The 17081-nt window shown below is 39.3% G+C and overlaps 2 protein-coding genes across 2 annotated transcripts in view; both read left to right on the plus strand.

Annotated features, from left to right (window-relative positions):
* Positions 1–3500: 3500 nt before the first annotated feature.
* On the plus strand, positions 3501–7247 carry LOC133114768 (GTPase IMAP family member 9-like). Its single transcript, XM_061224393.1, has 2 exons — positions 3501–3639; positions 6163–7247. Coding segments are annotated over exons 1-2 (738 nt in total). The 5' UTR covers positions 3501–3638; the 3' UTR covers positions 6900–7247.
* Positions 7248–12050: 4803 nt separating this feature from the next.
* Positions 12051–17081, plus strand: part of ttyh3a (tweety family member 3a) — an 84463-nt gene continuing 79432 nt past the window's right edge. The window contains exon 1 of the mRNA XM_061224567.1: positions 12051–13202. Within this exon, the coding sequence (XP_061080551.1) occupies positions 13077–13202 (126 nt within the window). The 5' untranslated portion in view covers positions 12051–13076. The remainder of the gene's footprint in view (positions 13203–17081) is intronic.

The following is a 17081-nucleotide window of genomic DNA, read 5'->3' on the forward strand; positions in this document are numbered from 1 at the left end:
TACTCAGTAAAGGCTCACACCTTTGTACCTTCATGTGCATGCCCTTGAATCATTTCTGCACTTGCAAAGGACATTTACCTTTAAGGTCAATGTGAATTTTCACGTACATCAAAACTTTATCTGAATACTTTTTTATATTTGAAATTTTCATTTTAAATTTGAATGAATGAACTTTAACAGCAGCTCTATACTGAGAAATTGAGAGACAGACAAAGACAAAAAATATTTTGAGCAGGGGATACCCAAATACAAAGCATGGAGTTTTGTGAAGAATACCAATAAAAGGAACTAAGGCAGTTCTTTGTGTCAGCCTTTTAAACACATTTTTATACAGATAACACTGCTTCCTCTTTAACTAGCTCTACGTGTGATTATATGATTTAGTATCCCCACTTGTAATTGCTAATTTTTAGCGATTTATCTTTTCTGTGTGCCTTGAATTACAAAATAAAAAAATAAACTTGTATAAAAACTGGCAAGACCAGCTTATATCTGTAACTCAAAATGGTGGACAAAAGGGTATTGGATCCAGGTTTAACAAACAACCAAAAACAAACTGCTGTTGAGACCAAGAAATTATTAATCTACAGATTTTACAGCCATTTTTAATTTGTTCTTTTCATTGTAACAGCAGTTTTTTAGAATTACCTAGTATGTGGTTCTCCAGTAGGTTGACACAAGGCACATGCAGACGGTAGCAGGGTTTTGTGGAGAGACAATGCAGAGGAGATTCTTTTGAAGCCACTGCAAAGAGTGATTCCACCTTCGCTGTCTGCCTGTTTAGATTTCACAGAAGTAATATCCACACAATCATTACCTATGATGGCCCGGCATAAACCAGTCCAAGGCATTTTCTAAAGGTTACTAACCCGTTAATGTGCAACTTTATATGGTGAGGCAAGCTAGATGTCTTCAGCACACAGGCCTGCAATATTACTGCTTCACAACAGAGCCTCAGAATGTTCTGGTACAGCAGCTATATAAAAACAGTACAAAGGAGTGATGAATAGCAGAAGAGCAGCCGCTGAGTGAAAAACGTCCAGTTATTCATATAAAATAACTCATAACTACAGAGCAAGGGGCCAGCTTTCGGTTCTGAACCAGTGAGATATGTTCTCAGCCCCTGCACCGGAAATAACATCGCCCTCTGCTGATATCTATGAATTCCGCTCAAAAAGTAAATTTCCCCCTTGGACTCCATTCATTTTTGACAGTAAAATAAAAATACTTTATATATTATATATTGATGTTAATCCGGAGCATTATATTAAAAAGAAAAATCACATCATTTTTTCCAATTTATTTTTGTTTTCATAACACATAAAGATATGTTTGTTGTATTATTTATTTTGCCCTAAGTCATATTGCCCTAGTCGGAGATCTGTATGATATAATGGACAGTGCACAGGGTTAAGAAATAAAAGACATAGTCTGTACGTTTCTAAGGTGCATATGAACTTACAGGAATGTGTATAGCTAATATGCCGTTATATATGCCCCCTATATAGTACTTTGCAAAGGTTTTATGCGGGTGTGAAAAAATGCTGTAAAGTAAGAATGCTTTCAAAAATATAAATGTATATTTGTATCAATTAACAAAATGCAAAGTGAGTGAACAGAAGAAAAATCTAAATCAAATCAATATTTGGTGTGACCACCTTTTGCCTTCAAACCAGCATCAATTCTTATTGGTACACTTGCACAAATTCAGGGATTTTGTAGGCAGGTGTGTGATTAACCAATTATACCAAACAGGAGCTAATGATCATCAATTTAATATGTAGGTTGAAACACAATCATTAACTGAAACAGAAACAGCTGTGTAGGAGGGTTAAAACTGGGTGAGGAACAGCCAAACTCGGTTGCTGACAGTTTAATGTCAGAAGTCATACACCACAGTAAGACTGAGCACAGCAACAAGACACAAGGTAGTTATACTGCATCAGCAAATGCAGTATACTGCATCTCCCCTAGGTATAAATTTCAAGGCAGACAGGGGTTTCCAGATGTGCTGTCCAAGTTCTGTTGAAGAAGCACAAAGAAACGGGCAATGTTGAGGACCGTAGACGCAGTGGTCGGCCAAGGAAACTTGCAGCAGATGAAAGACACATCATGCTTACTTCCCTTCGCAATCGGAAGATGTCCAGCAGGCCATCAGCTCAGAATTGGCAGGGGGACCCAGGTACACCCATCTACTGTGCGGAGAAGTCTGGTAAAAAATGGTCTTCATGGAAGAATTGCGGCCAAAAAGCCATACCTCCGACATGGAAACAAGGCCAAACGACTCAACTATGCACAAAAACACAGGAACTGGGGTGCAGAAAAATGGCAGCAGGTTCTCTGGACTGATCATTCAAATTTTTAAATATTTCGCTGTAGCAGAAGGCAATTTGTTCACCGAAGGGCTGGAGAAGTGAGTGTCTGCAGGCAACAGTGAAGCATGGTGGAGGTTCCTTGCAAGTCTGGAGCAGCATTTCTGCAAATGGAGTTGGGGATTTGGTCAGAATGAATGGTCTCCTCAATGCTGAGAACTACAGGCAGATATTTATCCATCATACAATACCATCAGGGATGTATCTGATTGGCCCCAAATTTATTCTGCAGCAGGACAACGACCCCAAACACACAGCCAATGTCATTAAGAACTACCCTCAGCGTAAAGAAGAACAAGGAGTCCAATATTCATTTGATTTAGATTTTTCTTCTGTTCATTCACTTCTTCTGTTCATGCATTTTGTTAATTGATAAAGATGAACTATTAACATTTCTATTTTTGAAAGCATTCTTATTTTACAGCATTTTTTCACACCTGCCTAAAACTTTTGCACAGTACTGTATATAATTGAAAAGAAACAACATTTTGCATTATTGTTGCATTGTTGCATAAGGGGTGTATTTCTATCCGTGTCATTTCAATTATTTACATCGAATGATTCCTCAGTGTTAAATCAGTCGCATCACACAAGCTTCACATTGACGACAGATTAATTATATGCGCAAAATGAGAAAAACGGTTAGAATGAAGCTGAAGATGGGGGGTTATTTTGGTGATCCTTGACAATGATGGTTAAAATTAGCCACAAAACCTGCGTTAGGCAGGCTTGCAAAAATGTTACTTTGACAAGTCATTTATGTATCTTATACTCAATACAGAACATACACATGCACACAAAATAAATTAATATAAAACTGACTTCTGTATAATTTAGAAGTAGGAACGTGGAATTTCCCCACGGTTTTGTATCTTCCAAATGCTTTGCGAAGATGTAAGAAACACATTGTCAAGAAGAGGCTTGCAATATTCCTTTATTCAACACAGAATTAGAAACAACAAAGAAGGCGAACCGTTGTTCACGCGCCTTTCCTCCCCTATCCACTCACCCCGCTCAAATGTAGGTCCATGTATGTTAATGGCCGGTTAACGCCCCCAATCTGTATACTCGCGCCACGTATTGCCACCGTATTACGGTATCACTTTCGTTTTTTCTTAAATTTCGAATTTCCAAGAAAGGGCGTAGGAGATCAGTGGATAGTGTCCAGCGTAGCTTTAGCTTACCTCATATTCCTTCGAGGAGTAACAGAAAAGGCGAAATAGGTTGTAGGCTATTGAAGTAGCTGGGGAAGCAGCAGCAGGCAAAAGTGAGTAGCCTATCACCGATAATGTTTAGAATGCTTTTGTTATTGTACACACTATTGTAAAAACGAATCTTCCGGTACTTTTATGGTTTTATTACAATTGAACGATTACCAACCAGCTGAAAGTCAGCTGGGTGAAGTCAGCTAAAAGATGTATGAGATCTTTTTTTAAATTGTCATGGGTCTCTTTAATATTTATCTTTTGAGAAAATGTGAAAATTATAATTGTTTTTTAATTGTAGCAGTTAAAGTATAAGCGGGTCTCCTGTCAACCTATTACACTGTTGACTAATATACAGGTTGAACTACACGAGCAATTTCTTTTTTAGTAAGAAATTGTCATTCTTATAACAATAACATTTAATTGACCAACATTTTAATTTAATTTAAAATGAATTGGAGATTAATTTCTCCCTTTTCTGTAATGTTTCTGTACTTGTTCTGTTTGTTTTCATGTTTATTCTTGTTTATTATTCATTTCTCATAGTACCTGGTTTATGTTTTCCCATTACAGTTCTCATTGTCCTCCCCTGTTATGTCTACGTCTGAATGTTTATCAGTCTAGCCACTCCCCTGTCTGCGTGCCCCACTATTCGGGTGGTTACGGTAGTTTTCAGGGTTCAACATTTTTTCTAAACTCTCGATTCTTACTTCCTGCTTTTTCTTGATAGTTAAATGTTGTAAAGCACGATTCTTACTAACTACTACTAATCTAGGTTTTGTACAGTACTAATCCGATTAATACACTTACTGTCTGTCTAACTAACTAACTAACAATCACTTTTATTGGGTAGTTTAGAAATATTCACGAAACTAATTCACTAACGCTATCTCTTAGTATTTCTGCACTGTTCTATAACTCCGCATCCCTATGCTATCCCTGATTACTCGTTTAGTTTCAGCGAAGTGTTCGCACCTGTCTCTAACTATCACTACGTCTTCTAACTATGCAAATGTCTACTCCCTAATCCGGAGCCGTATGTTTTACATGTTTTGTTTCGTGCATCCAGTCCGCCTTTTTCGTCTCCCTCCCGTTATTATGTTATTACCCTATTGTGTTTCCCCACCTGTTGTCCATTTGTTTAGCCCACCTTTTCCTCTGCCCCGCCTAGATTGTTACCTTCCCTCTTGTATTAAACCTCAGTCTCAGTATGCCGATTGTTTGTAAGCCTTGTTATAGAGATTCTTGAAAGACACCCCTTTGCCTTGACCTCGACTTTGCTTTTGCCCTTCTGTACCTTCGCCCTGTGATTTTCTGGATTTTGACCTCTCGCTTGTTTTTTTTTTACTATTCTTTTGCTTTTCGTTTTTGGCTGTGTTTTGGATCTCTTGGCTTGTGACTTCTGGACATTAAAACTACGCTTTTGGATTATCCTGTGGTCTGCGTCTGGGTTCTCTGGACCGTACATAACATTTTCCTTTCTATTTCCTTCCTCTGCCTGTCTTCCTGCCATACAGTCAGCAATACACTACATTAAATTATTGGCATACGGACTAGGGCCTATTTGATTAATGTGACAATGGATTATATTTATATTATATCTAAAAACTGTTTTTATACAGAACAACACAATAGAATGATATACACTTCCATATGCACAATAAACAACTGATATACAAAGCCAAACAAAACTAGCCAAAATATCATCCTAGTGAACATGTTTTAACACAAGTAATGACACACTATTGAGAACCGAAAAGATAACAACTGCCAAACAGTTAAGGAGTACAGGGAAGTAGGGAGGGGTGGGGAGAGGTGCAGCTTGAAGAGGTGTGTCTTCCCTCTGCTATTCTGACTTCCACGAGGACACTACAGTAGATGTGACCGGGAGGTGGAATACATAGATTAAGATTTTGCTTAGATACATATATAGACCTATCAACCTCCTTTACCCTCATTCTGTGTGTGTGTGTGTGTGTGTGTGTGTGTGTGTGTGTGTTGTGTGAAGATGTAGAAAGTTAAGAGCGTTTGTTGAATCTGACGTGGCACCCTCATACGAGTCCATCATACGAAAAAAGTATGATAAATTTATAATAAGAATACGAAAATGTTCTTGCATGAGGCCCAATGACTCCAAAAAGATATCAGAATCTACACAGAAATGGTTTAGTGAAAACAACAGAAAGAAACATCAGAAACATGAGGTAGGAAGAGGGTGGTCGATAAGCGCAAGCCCAAGGATACCAATAATTCTGAAAGATACTGCATGGAGGCCCAAAATCCCTCCAAATGTGTTCTCCAACCTTATCACAAATTATAGTTTCATGGCTGTCATCTTTGCCTGGGGTGTTTATACAAAGTATTCCATTGAGTAATTAATAAAGTACACTACTTTACACATGTTGGAAAATAAAGCTTATGTCAATAACAATTATTTGTGAATTTACTGTATTTTTTGCACATAAATATGAAGAATGCCAATAATTCTGGAGCCGATTAGATATATAATATTGTTTTTTAAAATGTATTATGGAAAATTAATTCATATTTGTTTATCATGTTTACCTTGTTTTTCATTTCTTCAGTGATGCCCATGAGGATTGTGCTGGTTGGCAAGACTGGAGCAGGGAAGAGCGCATCGGGAAACACCATCCTCGGAAGAGAACATTTTTTAGAGGACGATTCCGCTTTACCCGTAACCATGGCCTCGGCCAGAAAGAACGCAGAGGTTGTCGGAAGACAGGTTTCTGTGGTTGACACCCCGGGGCTTTTCAGCACATCCATGAGAGAAGAGGAAGTGAAGAATCAAATACAGAGGTGCATCGACCTGTCTGTTCCAGGGCCCCACGTGTTTCTGCTGGTGATCAGGTTGGGCAGATTCACACAGGAAGAGAGGTCTGCTGTGCAGTGGATCAAGACGCACTTTGGGGAGGAAGCCTCACGGTACACGATGGTGCTGTTCACCTGCGCCGATCAGATAAGGAAAAAAACGGTCGACCAGTTCCTCATGGGCTCCCAGGAACTTCAGGACCTCATCACTCGCTGCCGTGGCAGGTATCATGTCTTCAACAATGACGATAAAGAGAACTTCGCCCAGGTTACCCAGCTGATGGTGAAAATTGAGCGGATGGTGAGGGAGAACGGAGGTGAACACTACACCAATGAGATCTACCGGGAGGCTACGAGGCGGATCAGGGAGGAGGAGGCGAGGAAGAGGAGGGACCAACAATGGAAAGATGCAAAGGCAGGTTTGACAGGAATTGCAGTTGGAGCTGTGGGAACACTTGCTTTAGTAGCAGCTGTTGTGACTAAGCTGCAGTAAGTAGAGTGGGGGTACTGTATTTCATGGTAATCGATATCCTGATTAATTGAATGAGGATTCACAAGTTAAAAATCTATCATACATATCAGGACTGCAGCTTGTACATTGTTGAAAGGGTTAGCATTAGAGTTACTCATCTTCCAATCAAAATGTATTGCTGCTCAAACTACTGTACCACACTCAGCGAATGTTGAAAGTTTGACATCAGTCGTTTGAGGACATTTATAGAATCCTGCTTGTTCAAGCAATTCTGTCATGCTATAATAATGGTGGTGTATACTAATACACATGTATATAAACATCCATACAGGATAAAATAAAAATAAATACGGTATATAAATAAACAAACATGTTTCTTGCCTCTGTTTTATATATCATTAATAAGTGGAAAGAGAAGAAGAGAGTTTCTGAATGTTTAGACGCTGGAGTGGAGGCTATTGGTTTTTTTCCAAAATGTGAAAACTGTCCTTGGGCTCCTTTTAACATTTGAGGTGATAACTCAGACCATTGCAGTTATGCAGGCTGCAATAGAGTATGTGAACTCTACTCTCAAGAACAAAGGAATGAGGAAAACTTCCAGAAGTTGTTTGACAAGGCAGATAGGCTATCTCGCATTAAGTCGATACTAATCCCTCACCAAAGATCCCTCACCTTATTATGGCTGAAATAAGAATTTAATGAAGAATAGTGCCATTTTGAAATAAAAGCACTTGGGAAGAATCCTGAGGGTACATTTTAAAAATTGAAACATTGGTTAAAAATGAAAAATTACTTCACAAAATACACACTATGAACATGTGTTGGAAAAATTAGGCTCCAGTAAAGTTCAATGATAGAGAATTATTAAAATACTGAGTACCCAGAACTCAAATTTCAGCGATAGAAGACACATGATTAGATCATTGAACACATAGTATGGATTGTTGCATTAAGTCATTAACTTTCCAATTACTAAAAGAAACCATCGGTTGATTGACCTCTCTGAAAATATGAATTTAATCTTGGAGTAATTATAGCGGACAGCCATATTTTCAAAGGATTCCACTCCACTGAAATGGTGCCAGGAATATTAGTCTCTTTTCATGTGTACATTTACGGTGTTTTATATCAAACATTTACGCATAGCTTTGGCCAATTGTTTCAAAATTGTATGTACTTTCAAAGAGAATTATCGTTCCCTCGTAAGTGCAAGGCTAAAAATACGTGCAACAAAAACACAGCATCTCATACAGGTATCACTGCAGAGAGCAGGTCTATTCAGTCCTATGCTGTTTTGAGCTGTGGAATGCTAAAACAGTGTGCAGGTAAACAGGCCATGTATTCACCTGGGAAGGCTCTATTATTTCCTTCCTTTCTGAAAATAATTTCCCTCCACAAGAGGAAGCCATCTCTCCCTTTTTTTTTCTTCCCTGAGACGCAGATTAGCTCTTTCGATGCAGTGTGCAACCGCTGTGCAATCTTTAACACAAAATCAGCAAGGGTGAGTTAGTTCGTGGTCTCTGCAATAATTTGTGGTCTCTGCAATAAAAGTTCTTATCTAGTTGATTTTAGGGAACTAATTCACCCTGCTTCCCATTCAACTGGAAGCCTTTAAAACACAAAACAAAAACTTAAGGCTCACAATTGCTTACTGTAGCCAGTGGTCCATTGAACATTACGACATACTTAATTGATGTTTTCTGACAGCATTAAATACAGTTTTTGCTCGAGATTGTAACAAATGTTGATTCATTGAAGATAAAAGTGAGGCCTGAAGTAGATGAAATGGATAAGGATGATTCAAATGGAACCTTCTAAAGCTAATCCCTTCTTGGGCTATATCATTTTCATACTATGGGCACGTCCATAATTTTGATGTTAATTTATCTGCAAAGTACTTTAACCTTATTATGTGACTCAAGAGGCCAATATCTACCATGAAAAGGGAAATAACACATTTATGCAAACATAGATCGGGAAAACATATCTCATTTTTAGGCAGAAGCAGTAACAAGCTGTAAGTGGTAAAACAAGCCTCTTTCTCAAACTGTAAACACCACTAAATAACAACAAAGTTAAAACCAATGATTTGTATTACTTGTTTGTCCTCTTGCTTAGCTATGACAAAATGACAGCTGCCAAACATTTGCAAATTCTATTAAATTGTTCCTACAGGGAACACAACAATTTTAGAACATTTTTAATAGTCAAAGGGATTATTGGCATATCACAACTGTGCAGCCTACTTGAATATCTCCAGAAATTGCAGCTATTTATCATCTACTGTCAAAATAGATTAACATTTGGGAAGCTATTACACACATATACCATATACAGTAATAGATCTGATTGAACATTGATGGGGACTGCAATACATTTGCAAAACCACACATGGAAACAAAATTGACTCAGTTCTGAAGTTAAGAATATATATTTTAATGTTGTGACAGTTGTGACAATTAATGTTGTGCTCATGGATTTTCTTTAATATGAGGTAGAACTTCAGTAAGGGTCCCCTTCATTACAGTCAGGCACAAGCATTGTTTGCCAACATTACACTTAAAATGATTATGGTACCTTACTGTTTAAATTTCTGTTTTTCATCTGATGGAAATATAACACACAGAGATGTGCTTTTGTCAGTGTTTTGAATTAATCATTTTTCCTTTAATTATCACTGTGGTTTTGATTTTGTGACACTTTTGTGTTACTAACGACTCCTGTTAGTCTTTATGACATCTTCAGCATCAAAACAATGAACCCCAAAAAAGACAACTTTCCAGGAAATGAGAAGAAAATATGATTAGATAGCATTAGACAAATTTCAGTTGTATAGTATCAAATCACAGAGTTAGTGCTATCCACAACACACAACTGATTATGCAAGCTATCTATTCATGCATGAAACTCAAAAATGGCAAAATGGAAATAGTTTTAACAATGTATTGATCTGTTTTTACTTTAATGTAAACCATGTTTTTATGTTCTTAAATTTGGAATGGTGAATGACTTTGAATTGAATTTAAAGACCTGTATTAATTCCAGAAATGTCCTCCCTCAGTTCATGAGGACACACACACACACACACACACACACACTCCTCTGACACATGCTGGGGCACTTTTCACACCATGGTCCACCAGCTCAGCTGAGCAGTCCAGTGCACATCATGCACAACAGGAGCAGATGCACTACAGCCACCCGGTCAGGAGACGAGGATAATGCCTAGGAATGAGCCCCTTCCCCTGTGGGTGCCATTATAGCCAATTACGTGCTGACCCTCCAGTAAGGTCAGGAGTTGATATGACAGTTCAGGATATATCAGCTGTCACTGGACCAGGAAGTCTTTAGTACTCAACGCTTGACATGCTATTGATTATTCATTTCTTTACTGCAGCTTAAAGTTCAGCAGTGACACATGTTTTTCTGAAAAACAAAACCATGATGAATCCATAATATGAAATTTTTACTCAGAGTGATGTATGTTCTGTGTTGTAAATGTCCTCATTCAATTGCTTACTACTGTCTAAAGAGTAGAGGACATTCCATGAGACTATTTCAGGAGCAGTTCATTTAGTTCATTTAATTTTTACAAATCCTTCAGGATCGGGGCCTTCTAGAACTGATAGATATTTTCACCAAAGACTGGTGGATTTGCCACAGATGCACTGTGTCAGATAGTGGTCATCTGGCTCGACAGGTTTAGGGATCAGTTTTACCTCTTACCCTCCTAAAACCCAGCAATTCATCTTTGTCTCCTGTAGGGGACTTGAGTCGTTGGTCTTAATCTCAATAACTATATATTCTACTATGAAACCTACACAACAAGGAATATCCATCCATCCATCTATTATCATACCTGCTTATTCCAGGTCAGGGTTACAGGGGTGTTGGAGCATATCCCACCATGCTTTGGGTGAGAAGCAGGAACACACCCTGGACAGGTCTCCAAATATATCACAGGGCACACTCACCTCACTCACACACTCATACCTAATGGGGATATTTAGACTAACCAATAACCTAACCTGCATGTCTTCAGACTGTGGGAGGAAATGAGACTACCCGGAGGAAACCCACACTGACACAGGGATGCAAACTACACACAGAAAGGCCCCGGCCAGGACTCGAACCAAGGACCTTATTGCTGTGAGGCAACGGTGCTAAAGGGACATTCAATAGAAATGAAATAATATTTGAGAGAATATTTAATCCATTGTATTATGTATAACACATTAAAATAGTTCTCCTGCTGGGTCTCGGGGAGACATGGAGATAATACTGGAGAAACATGCCCTTGGCCATAGGCTCTGTTGCGCTGGTTCTGTTTGTAGAGGCCTGCGTCGATCCCTTTGTGCTTCCGCTTTGCTGTGATCTTCCTGCCGGCCTCCCTCAGGCCTGCCCTTCAATAGCGAATCGCATCGCGGCCACGCAGTCCCCTGAGTGCAGGATCAGTCCAACTGCTATGGGCTGCAGCCAAAATGCTCAACGCAACACATATTTTTCTTGAGGTTTCTAGAGCTCATAGTTTACTTAATGAGTAAATATATTTCTGGTGACCCACCCCTGATAATAAAATATGTTTGTTCTTTGTTTTAGTTTTTTTTTTTATTTTTTTTTATGAGTGAATTCACATAGAATGAAGCTAATGTGCATAGACTGTAGTTAATGCAATGAATATGCATATGTATACTGCAAAGCAGGTGATGTGTTTAGTTTGACAGTTGTACATTTTAGTGGAAAGTGTAGAATATGCACCAATGTATTTTTCATGACTATTTCACGACCCACTTCAACCCCTCCCACACAGCACTATTGAGTCTCCACCCACAGTTTGAGAACCACGATTAGCGGGGGATGAGAAAAATGGAGTGGTATATTTAACTGTGATGGATTTGTGCTAACGACCACACTATACGGTTTGCTCAGCATATTATTCGTAATTATTTGTATCCATTCTATTGAATATTGCCCATCATTGTTATTTTGTCGGATAGAAGAGGAAGTCATGCTATATTTCCGAAAAGAATCACGCAGGGGAAGAGAATAGGAGATGATAGCCGTAAAGGTGTGGTGTGCTGTGAAATTGTCTGCGCTACCTACTATCGGCCACCAGAGGTCAGTACATGCAACAACTTCGCTCCGGATACCATTACCTTTTGCGTCCTTTGAGAGGCTCAGTGGAGAGGAGACAACTATGACTTCATCAAGCTCCGGCTTTAAGACTATGCCAGTGGTGTTCCTCTTGTTCGCTTCATTCTTTCAACTGTACCATGGCCGTTCGTGAGAATGCAGTGTTGGTGAAGTGAAATTAGACGAAGAAGCGGACGTGCTCTGTGAAATATACTGGGCTCGCTGGAAAATTGCTAAACAAAGGGAAATCGAGCAGCACCCATCGCATGTGTACGTCTGAGGGACCAGAGTGGCTGGATAAACCGACACAATCAAATCGGCACGGCAAGAGCATCAACCAAATGGTTTGCACATCTGCAGCATAGTTGGACAATACTACTAATAAAGGAAGATCGCCGACCGTATTCACCGAATGGTTGCCAGATTTAGATGTTATTTAGTTTTGCAGATTTTTAACGAGCCTGCTATTTTGTTGGAGTGGAGTGTTTGAATGGAAACGGAGTGGAACTGACCTCGCTTCTTCGTCGAGTGCTGTTGAAATATTTCCAGAAATCTAACTAGGTAGCTAGCTGAGAATTATGTAGTTAGTTGTCTTGGGTAGGTTACATCCCGTCAGTGTTGTGAGGTAGCCTGCTAGAAACCTATAACGGCTTCTCTGTATTGTGTGCCAATTCAGACAAGGGGTGTTGCAGGTTGTTGTTGGAATTTCATTAACAAAATGTTGCTGTTGGGGCATGAATGCCAGACAGTCTAAGGGTTCAACGTGCAGTTTGGAGACCGTGGAGGCACCGAGCGAACCGTGCAGGCTATGAGAACGGGGACCACCGTCTGATTGTTGTGATTGCCTTTTGTATGTTAGCTAGCTAGCTGGCTACCCAGACATGCATCTTGGGCCAGCTAGCTAGCTACCTTGCCATAACACTTATTTGCTACCTTGCCACTAAAGTCCCTATATTTAGTTAGCCATAGTAGCCAATTGAGTGATACGTTTGGAATACTTGGATTTGTGATCTTCCTGGATTTGAATTGGATTATTCTGTTGGGGTTGTCTATTGGAATCTGACGATGGCAGCAGTAGTCAACTACTCGCCTCCCTGGTGGGTGAACCTGCTTCACCGTCTCCCTCACTTCAATCTCCAGTTCGAAAAAACAAGCAGCGATTTTCGCCCTGAAGATCTGGAATACCTACAGGTAAGGACACCTGCGCAATGATAAGATGCATAGAATCATCATACCTTCACGAACACACATTATTCGTTTAACATTAAATGCGAATAACGTGCAAGCAAGAGGGTATTTGGATGTGAGAATATTTATCACATCCATGAGTATCAATAAAACAGCTTTTCAACGTTTGAATATAAACTCGAAACATTTCATCATTGGTCGTCCAAAAGTCTCACACTTTACCGAAACGAATGCTGGGAAAGTATAATGTGAGTTTTTACAAAATAATGCCATTAATAATTATATAATAATGAGCTAGCTAGAACCAGATTATTCCAAGCCCAATGGCAACCCCGTGAAATACCCTCTTGCTTGCACGTGACTTCATGTTGTGTTTCTGCAACGTTTACGTCTTATTTTTGCAAAGCAGGGACATAATGATTGAGTGATGTCAGGAGCAGAGAACATTCCTATTGCTTTCTCATGATAAATGCCGCTGTAAAGTTAACGTGCACTAAACGCATATTTTGGACAACCAAGCATCGTTAATTACGTAATTAGGTAGGGTATAGGTTGTTTGTTACTGTCCTTTGTTGTGCGAAAAGCATTTCATATCCTGTGGCTACATTGCTGTTTCCTTTCTGACTTCCAATTGTCCACTTGAGATGCTGTGATGACGTCAAGGAAACCTTACCAGCATGTTGGGGACTGTGCAGTCAGTCACGGTGTTTCTCGAGCTGAAGCGTGGTGGCCAAGCATATCGATAGCACTGGTACTGGACATATCGTATAGTGATTCTGCTCATGTAGTGATGTAACTAGTATTGGTTAGCACAGTAACGCTATCCCATTTTTTTTAAATATTGGAAGATAAATTGACATCCCAGTTACAATATCCCACATTTTTTGACTACTTGGTTGTAACATTGACAATTTGTTATTGTTTTTGCTCTTTGGTTAAGCCTTTGTGTTTGTATTTTTCTCAGTGGATACGATTTTCTGTTCAATTTAAATGCAATTTTGAACATCACTGTTCAATTTGGTGAGCCTTTAGCTGCAGCACAAATATAAATTATCCACATGACATGTCATTAAGGAAATCATTGCAAATTATTGGTCCTAATATTTACTATCCTGCAAGTATAGTATTATTATGCAACAAGAAATGTAGCCAAATTTTTTAGGAATAAGCCAGTATCTTGCATTAAATGATTCACTTGATTCACTGCCCTGTAATCATAACTGCTGTCTTGAAGCAGTGCATATTTTAAGGAGTCTAATTTATTGCTTATGAAATTCAGGGCTCATCGCTCTGCGAATATTTTTTGAGTTATCATTGCTTAGTTTATCAGTGGAATATGCTTTGGGAAAAAAAAAAAGCATTTCCTTTGGGTTGATTAATTTTATTGTTCCCTAATAACCCACATAAATCATAGGATGTGGCGTGTGATTAAACAGTGTAAACATCTGTGTGGTGTAGTTGCTGAATTTTATGTTCCTCTGCTAGTGCCAATCATGGAGTGCCAATTGCGAAACCCAAATTTTATTTTAGCAGGTGTGTCAGTAGGTGTGGAGTTTCTCACATCACAGGACCGTAGTAGAATGTTTAATGAAAACACTTTTCAGTGGACATAGGCATTTTTCATCATGGAAACACGTTAAACACTCAGCGCAGAGAGGATGTACCCAACATTGTGACTATATTTTCATAAAATGTGCGGGAATGGGCGCCCCTGCCATCTCGGTCTTCCAGACAAGACAGCTGAACCTATCATGTGCGTATGACAAATGTGGTCTCCCTCGCAACGCTGAAATTGCCTGCAGTCCTCCAACTGCACTGAAGCAAGTGTGTCGTTTGGATTGTGAGACATTCAGTGCCCTGCGATGCCACTGGGGCTGTTGGGGAAGTCTCACTTACAGTTGGGCTTGCTGTGCTTTTAACCCTTTAAGGCACAGGTGTCAAACTCCAGTCCTGGAGGGCCGTAGTGTTTGCTGGTTTTTGGGGTGTTCTGGGTTCATTCAAGTCGTCTCAAGGCCTTAATTGACAGCTGATTGAAAGGAAACCACAAAAACCCGCAGACACTGCAGCCCCCTGGGAATTCAGTTTACATTACATTATTGGCATTTGGCAGACGCTCTTATCCAGAGCGACGTACAGCAAAGTGCATACCCATAACCAGGGCTAAGTGCACTGAAAGACCCTAGAGGGAAGTACAATTTCATTTGCTACCCGTTTGACACCCCTGCTTTAAGGTGTTAGGTCACAAATATGATAAGAATGTTCTTACATTATAGTACAGCATTACAGTGTTCAGTTAACTCACTGCTGGGAACTCAGAGCAATGGAGTTCCCAAACTGATGTAGAATTTTTATAAAACATTACAGAAAACCTACTAAACCTACATAATTTGTAAAAGCATTACTTTGTGTATATGTAGTGGTATCCCCATTGTCAAATTGTTTTGCCTTCCTAATTGGGCCATTTCCTGTTAATCCTGACTTTTCAAAATGTGTAGCCAATGCTTGGATGTTTCATGGCAACTATCATTTCTAGTGATGCATAATTTGGTCATTATTAACAGTTTATATGTCTTGGGGAATGATTTCATGGTGGTGGACAGTCTTGTGTAATCTCTCTGTAAATGTCCTACTCCTTTTGTTTCACAACATCTTTCTTAGTCAGATACTGAATAGCGAGTTGAGGCTCTTTGCTCATTGTGGTTGTTGACATTGTAGCCTAAGTGCTTGTGATTTCCACTATTTCAGGCAAAGCAAAACTACCCATTGTAAGTTGCAGGGAATGCAGTTGCAGAAACACCAACTGGATTATTGTTTGACAGTTGATCTTGTATCCAAGTTTATGGATGAACCATCTACTAGGCTAATGTCTATGTATATAGGCTATACTTTTTCATGTGAATGAAGCGTGTCTTGTTTATATTTGCGCTGTAATGCGTCACACACCGCATTGCACGCACTGCATCCTAGCATGCGCAACACAAGTAGCCTAGTTCCAGTTGTAAGATTGTACCACACTATTCCTCCCATCCCTGGCTTTGTGTTCTCCATTCTCACACTCATCAGCTTATTAAAAGCAACAGATGGCCCCCAGACAGGCAGGAGGGCGGCTTGGGGCTTTTGGAAAGTCGCCTGTGTAGCCCATCTGCATACATTTCTGCTGATTCGGAGTACGGTCCCCATTTGTTTATTTTGCTCATCCTCCATTAATCTTCTGTTATAAGGTTGGGCAATATCAGTCATTGCGGTCGGGGAATGAGGGATTATTTTGCATGCTGGTTCATGTGCAACTGCACATTTTATGTTATTTCTATAGGCTATATACAGTACTGTACAGAAGTCTTAGGCACCTGTATAACATTCTGTACAGATAAGATTATTTAAAAAAGAATTCAATGAGAGGTCCTAAATAAACTTACTAGGCCTATACATTTGACATTACATTTCTTCCCTTTAACCCTTCGGCGTTAAAACTGCATCATTTTTCTGAGATAGCCAACGCTGTCCTGCAGTTCTATAAGACAATCAGCAGGGGGGTTGTTCCAAGCATGTTGGAGAACTTGCCACAGTTCTTCTGCAGACTTTGGTTGGCTCCTTGCTTCAGACAGCCTTGATCAAGTTTTTATGTAAAAAGTAGTCAATTGTTTACAGTAATATGTAATTTTTTTGTAATTAAATGCAAAGATGTCTCTGTAAAATGTTATCTTTTGGAAAATGAATATTTGGAAATCTTTTATACTAAACAAAAAAAAGAAACATATATAATAAAGTCTAGGGTGCCTAAGACTATACCCCTGCACAGTACTGTATATATAGCTATGTTTTACTTTAGTCAAAGGTTTAGTCAAAGGGTGGCATCTTTTGTCTCGTCTTTGTATAACAGGC

The sequence above is a fragment of the Conger conger genome, chromosome 16 (assembly GCF_963514075.1).
Source record: "Conger conger chromosome 16, fConCon1.1, whole genome shotgun sequence".
In the NCBI taxonomy this organism is placed as follows: domain Eukaryota; kingdom Metazoa; phylum Chordata; class Actinopteri; order Anguilliformes; family Congridae; genus Conger; species Conger conger.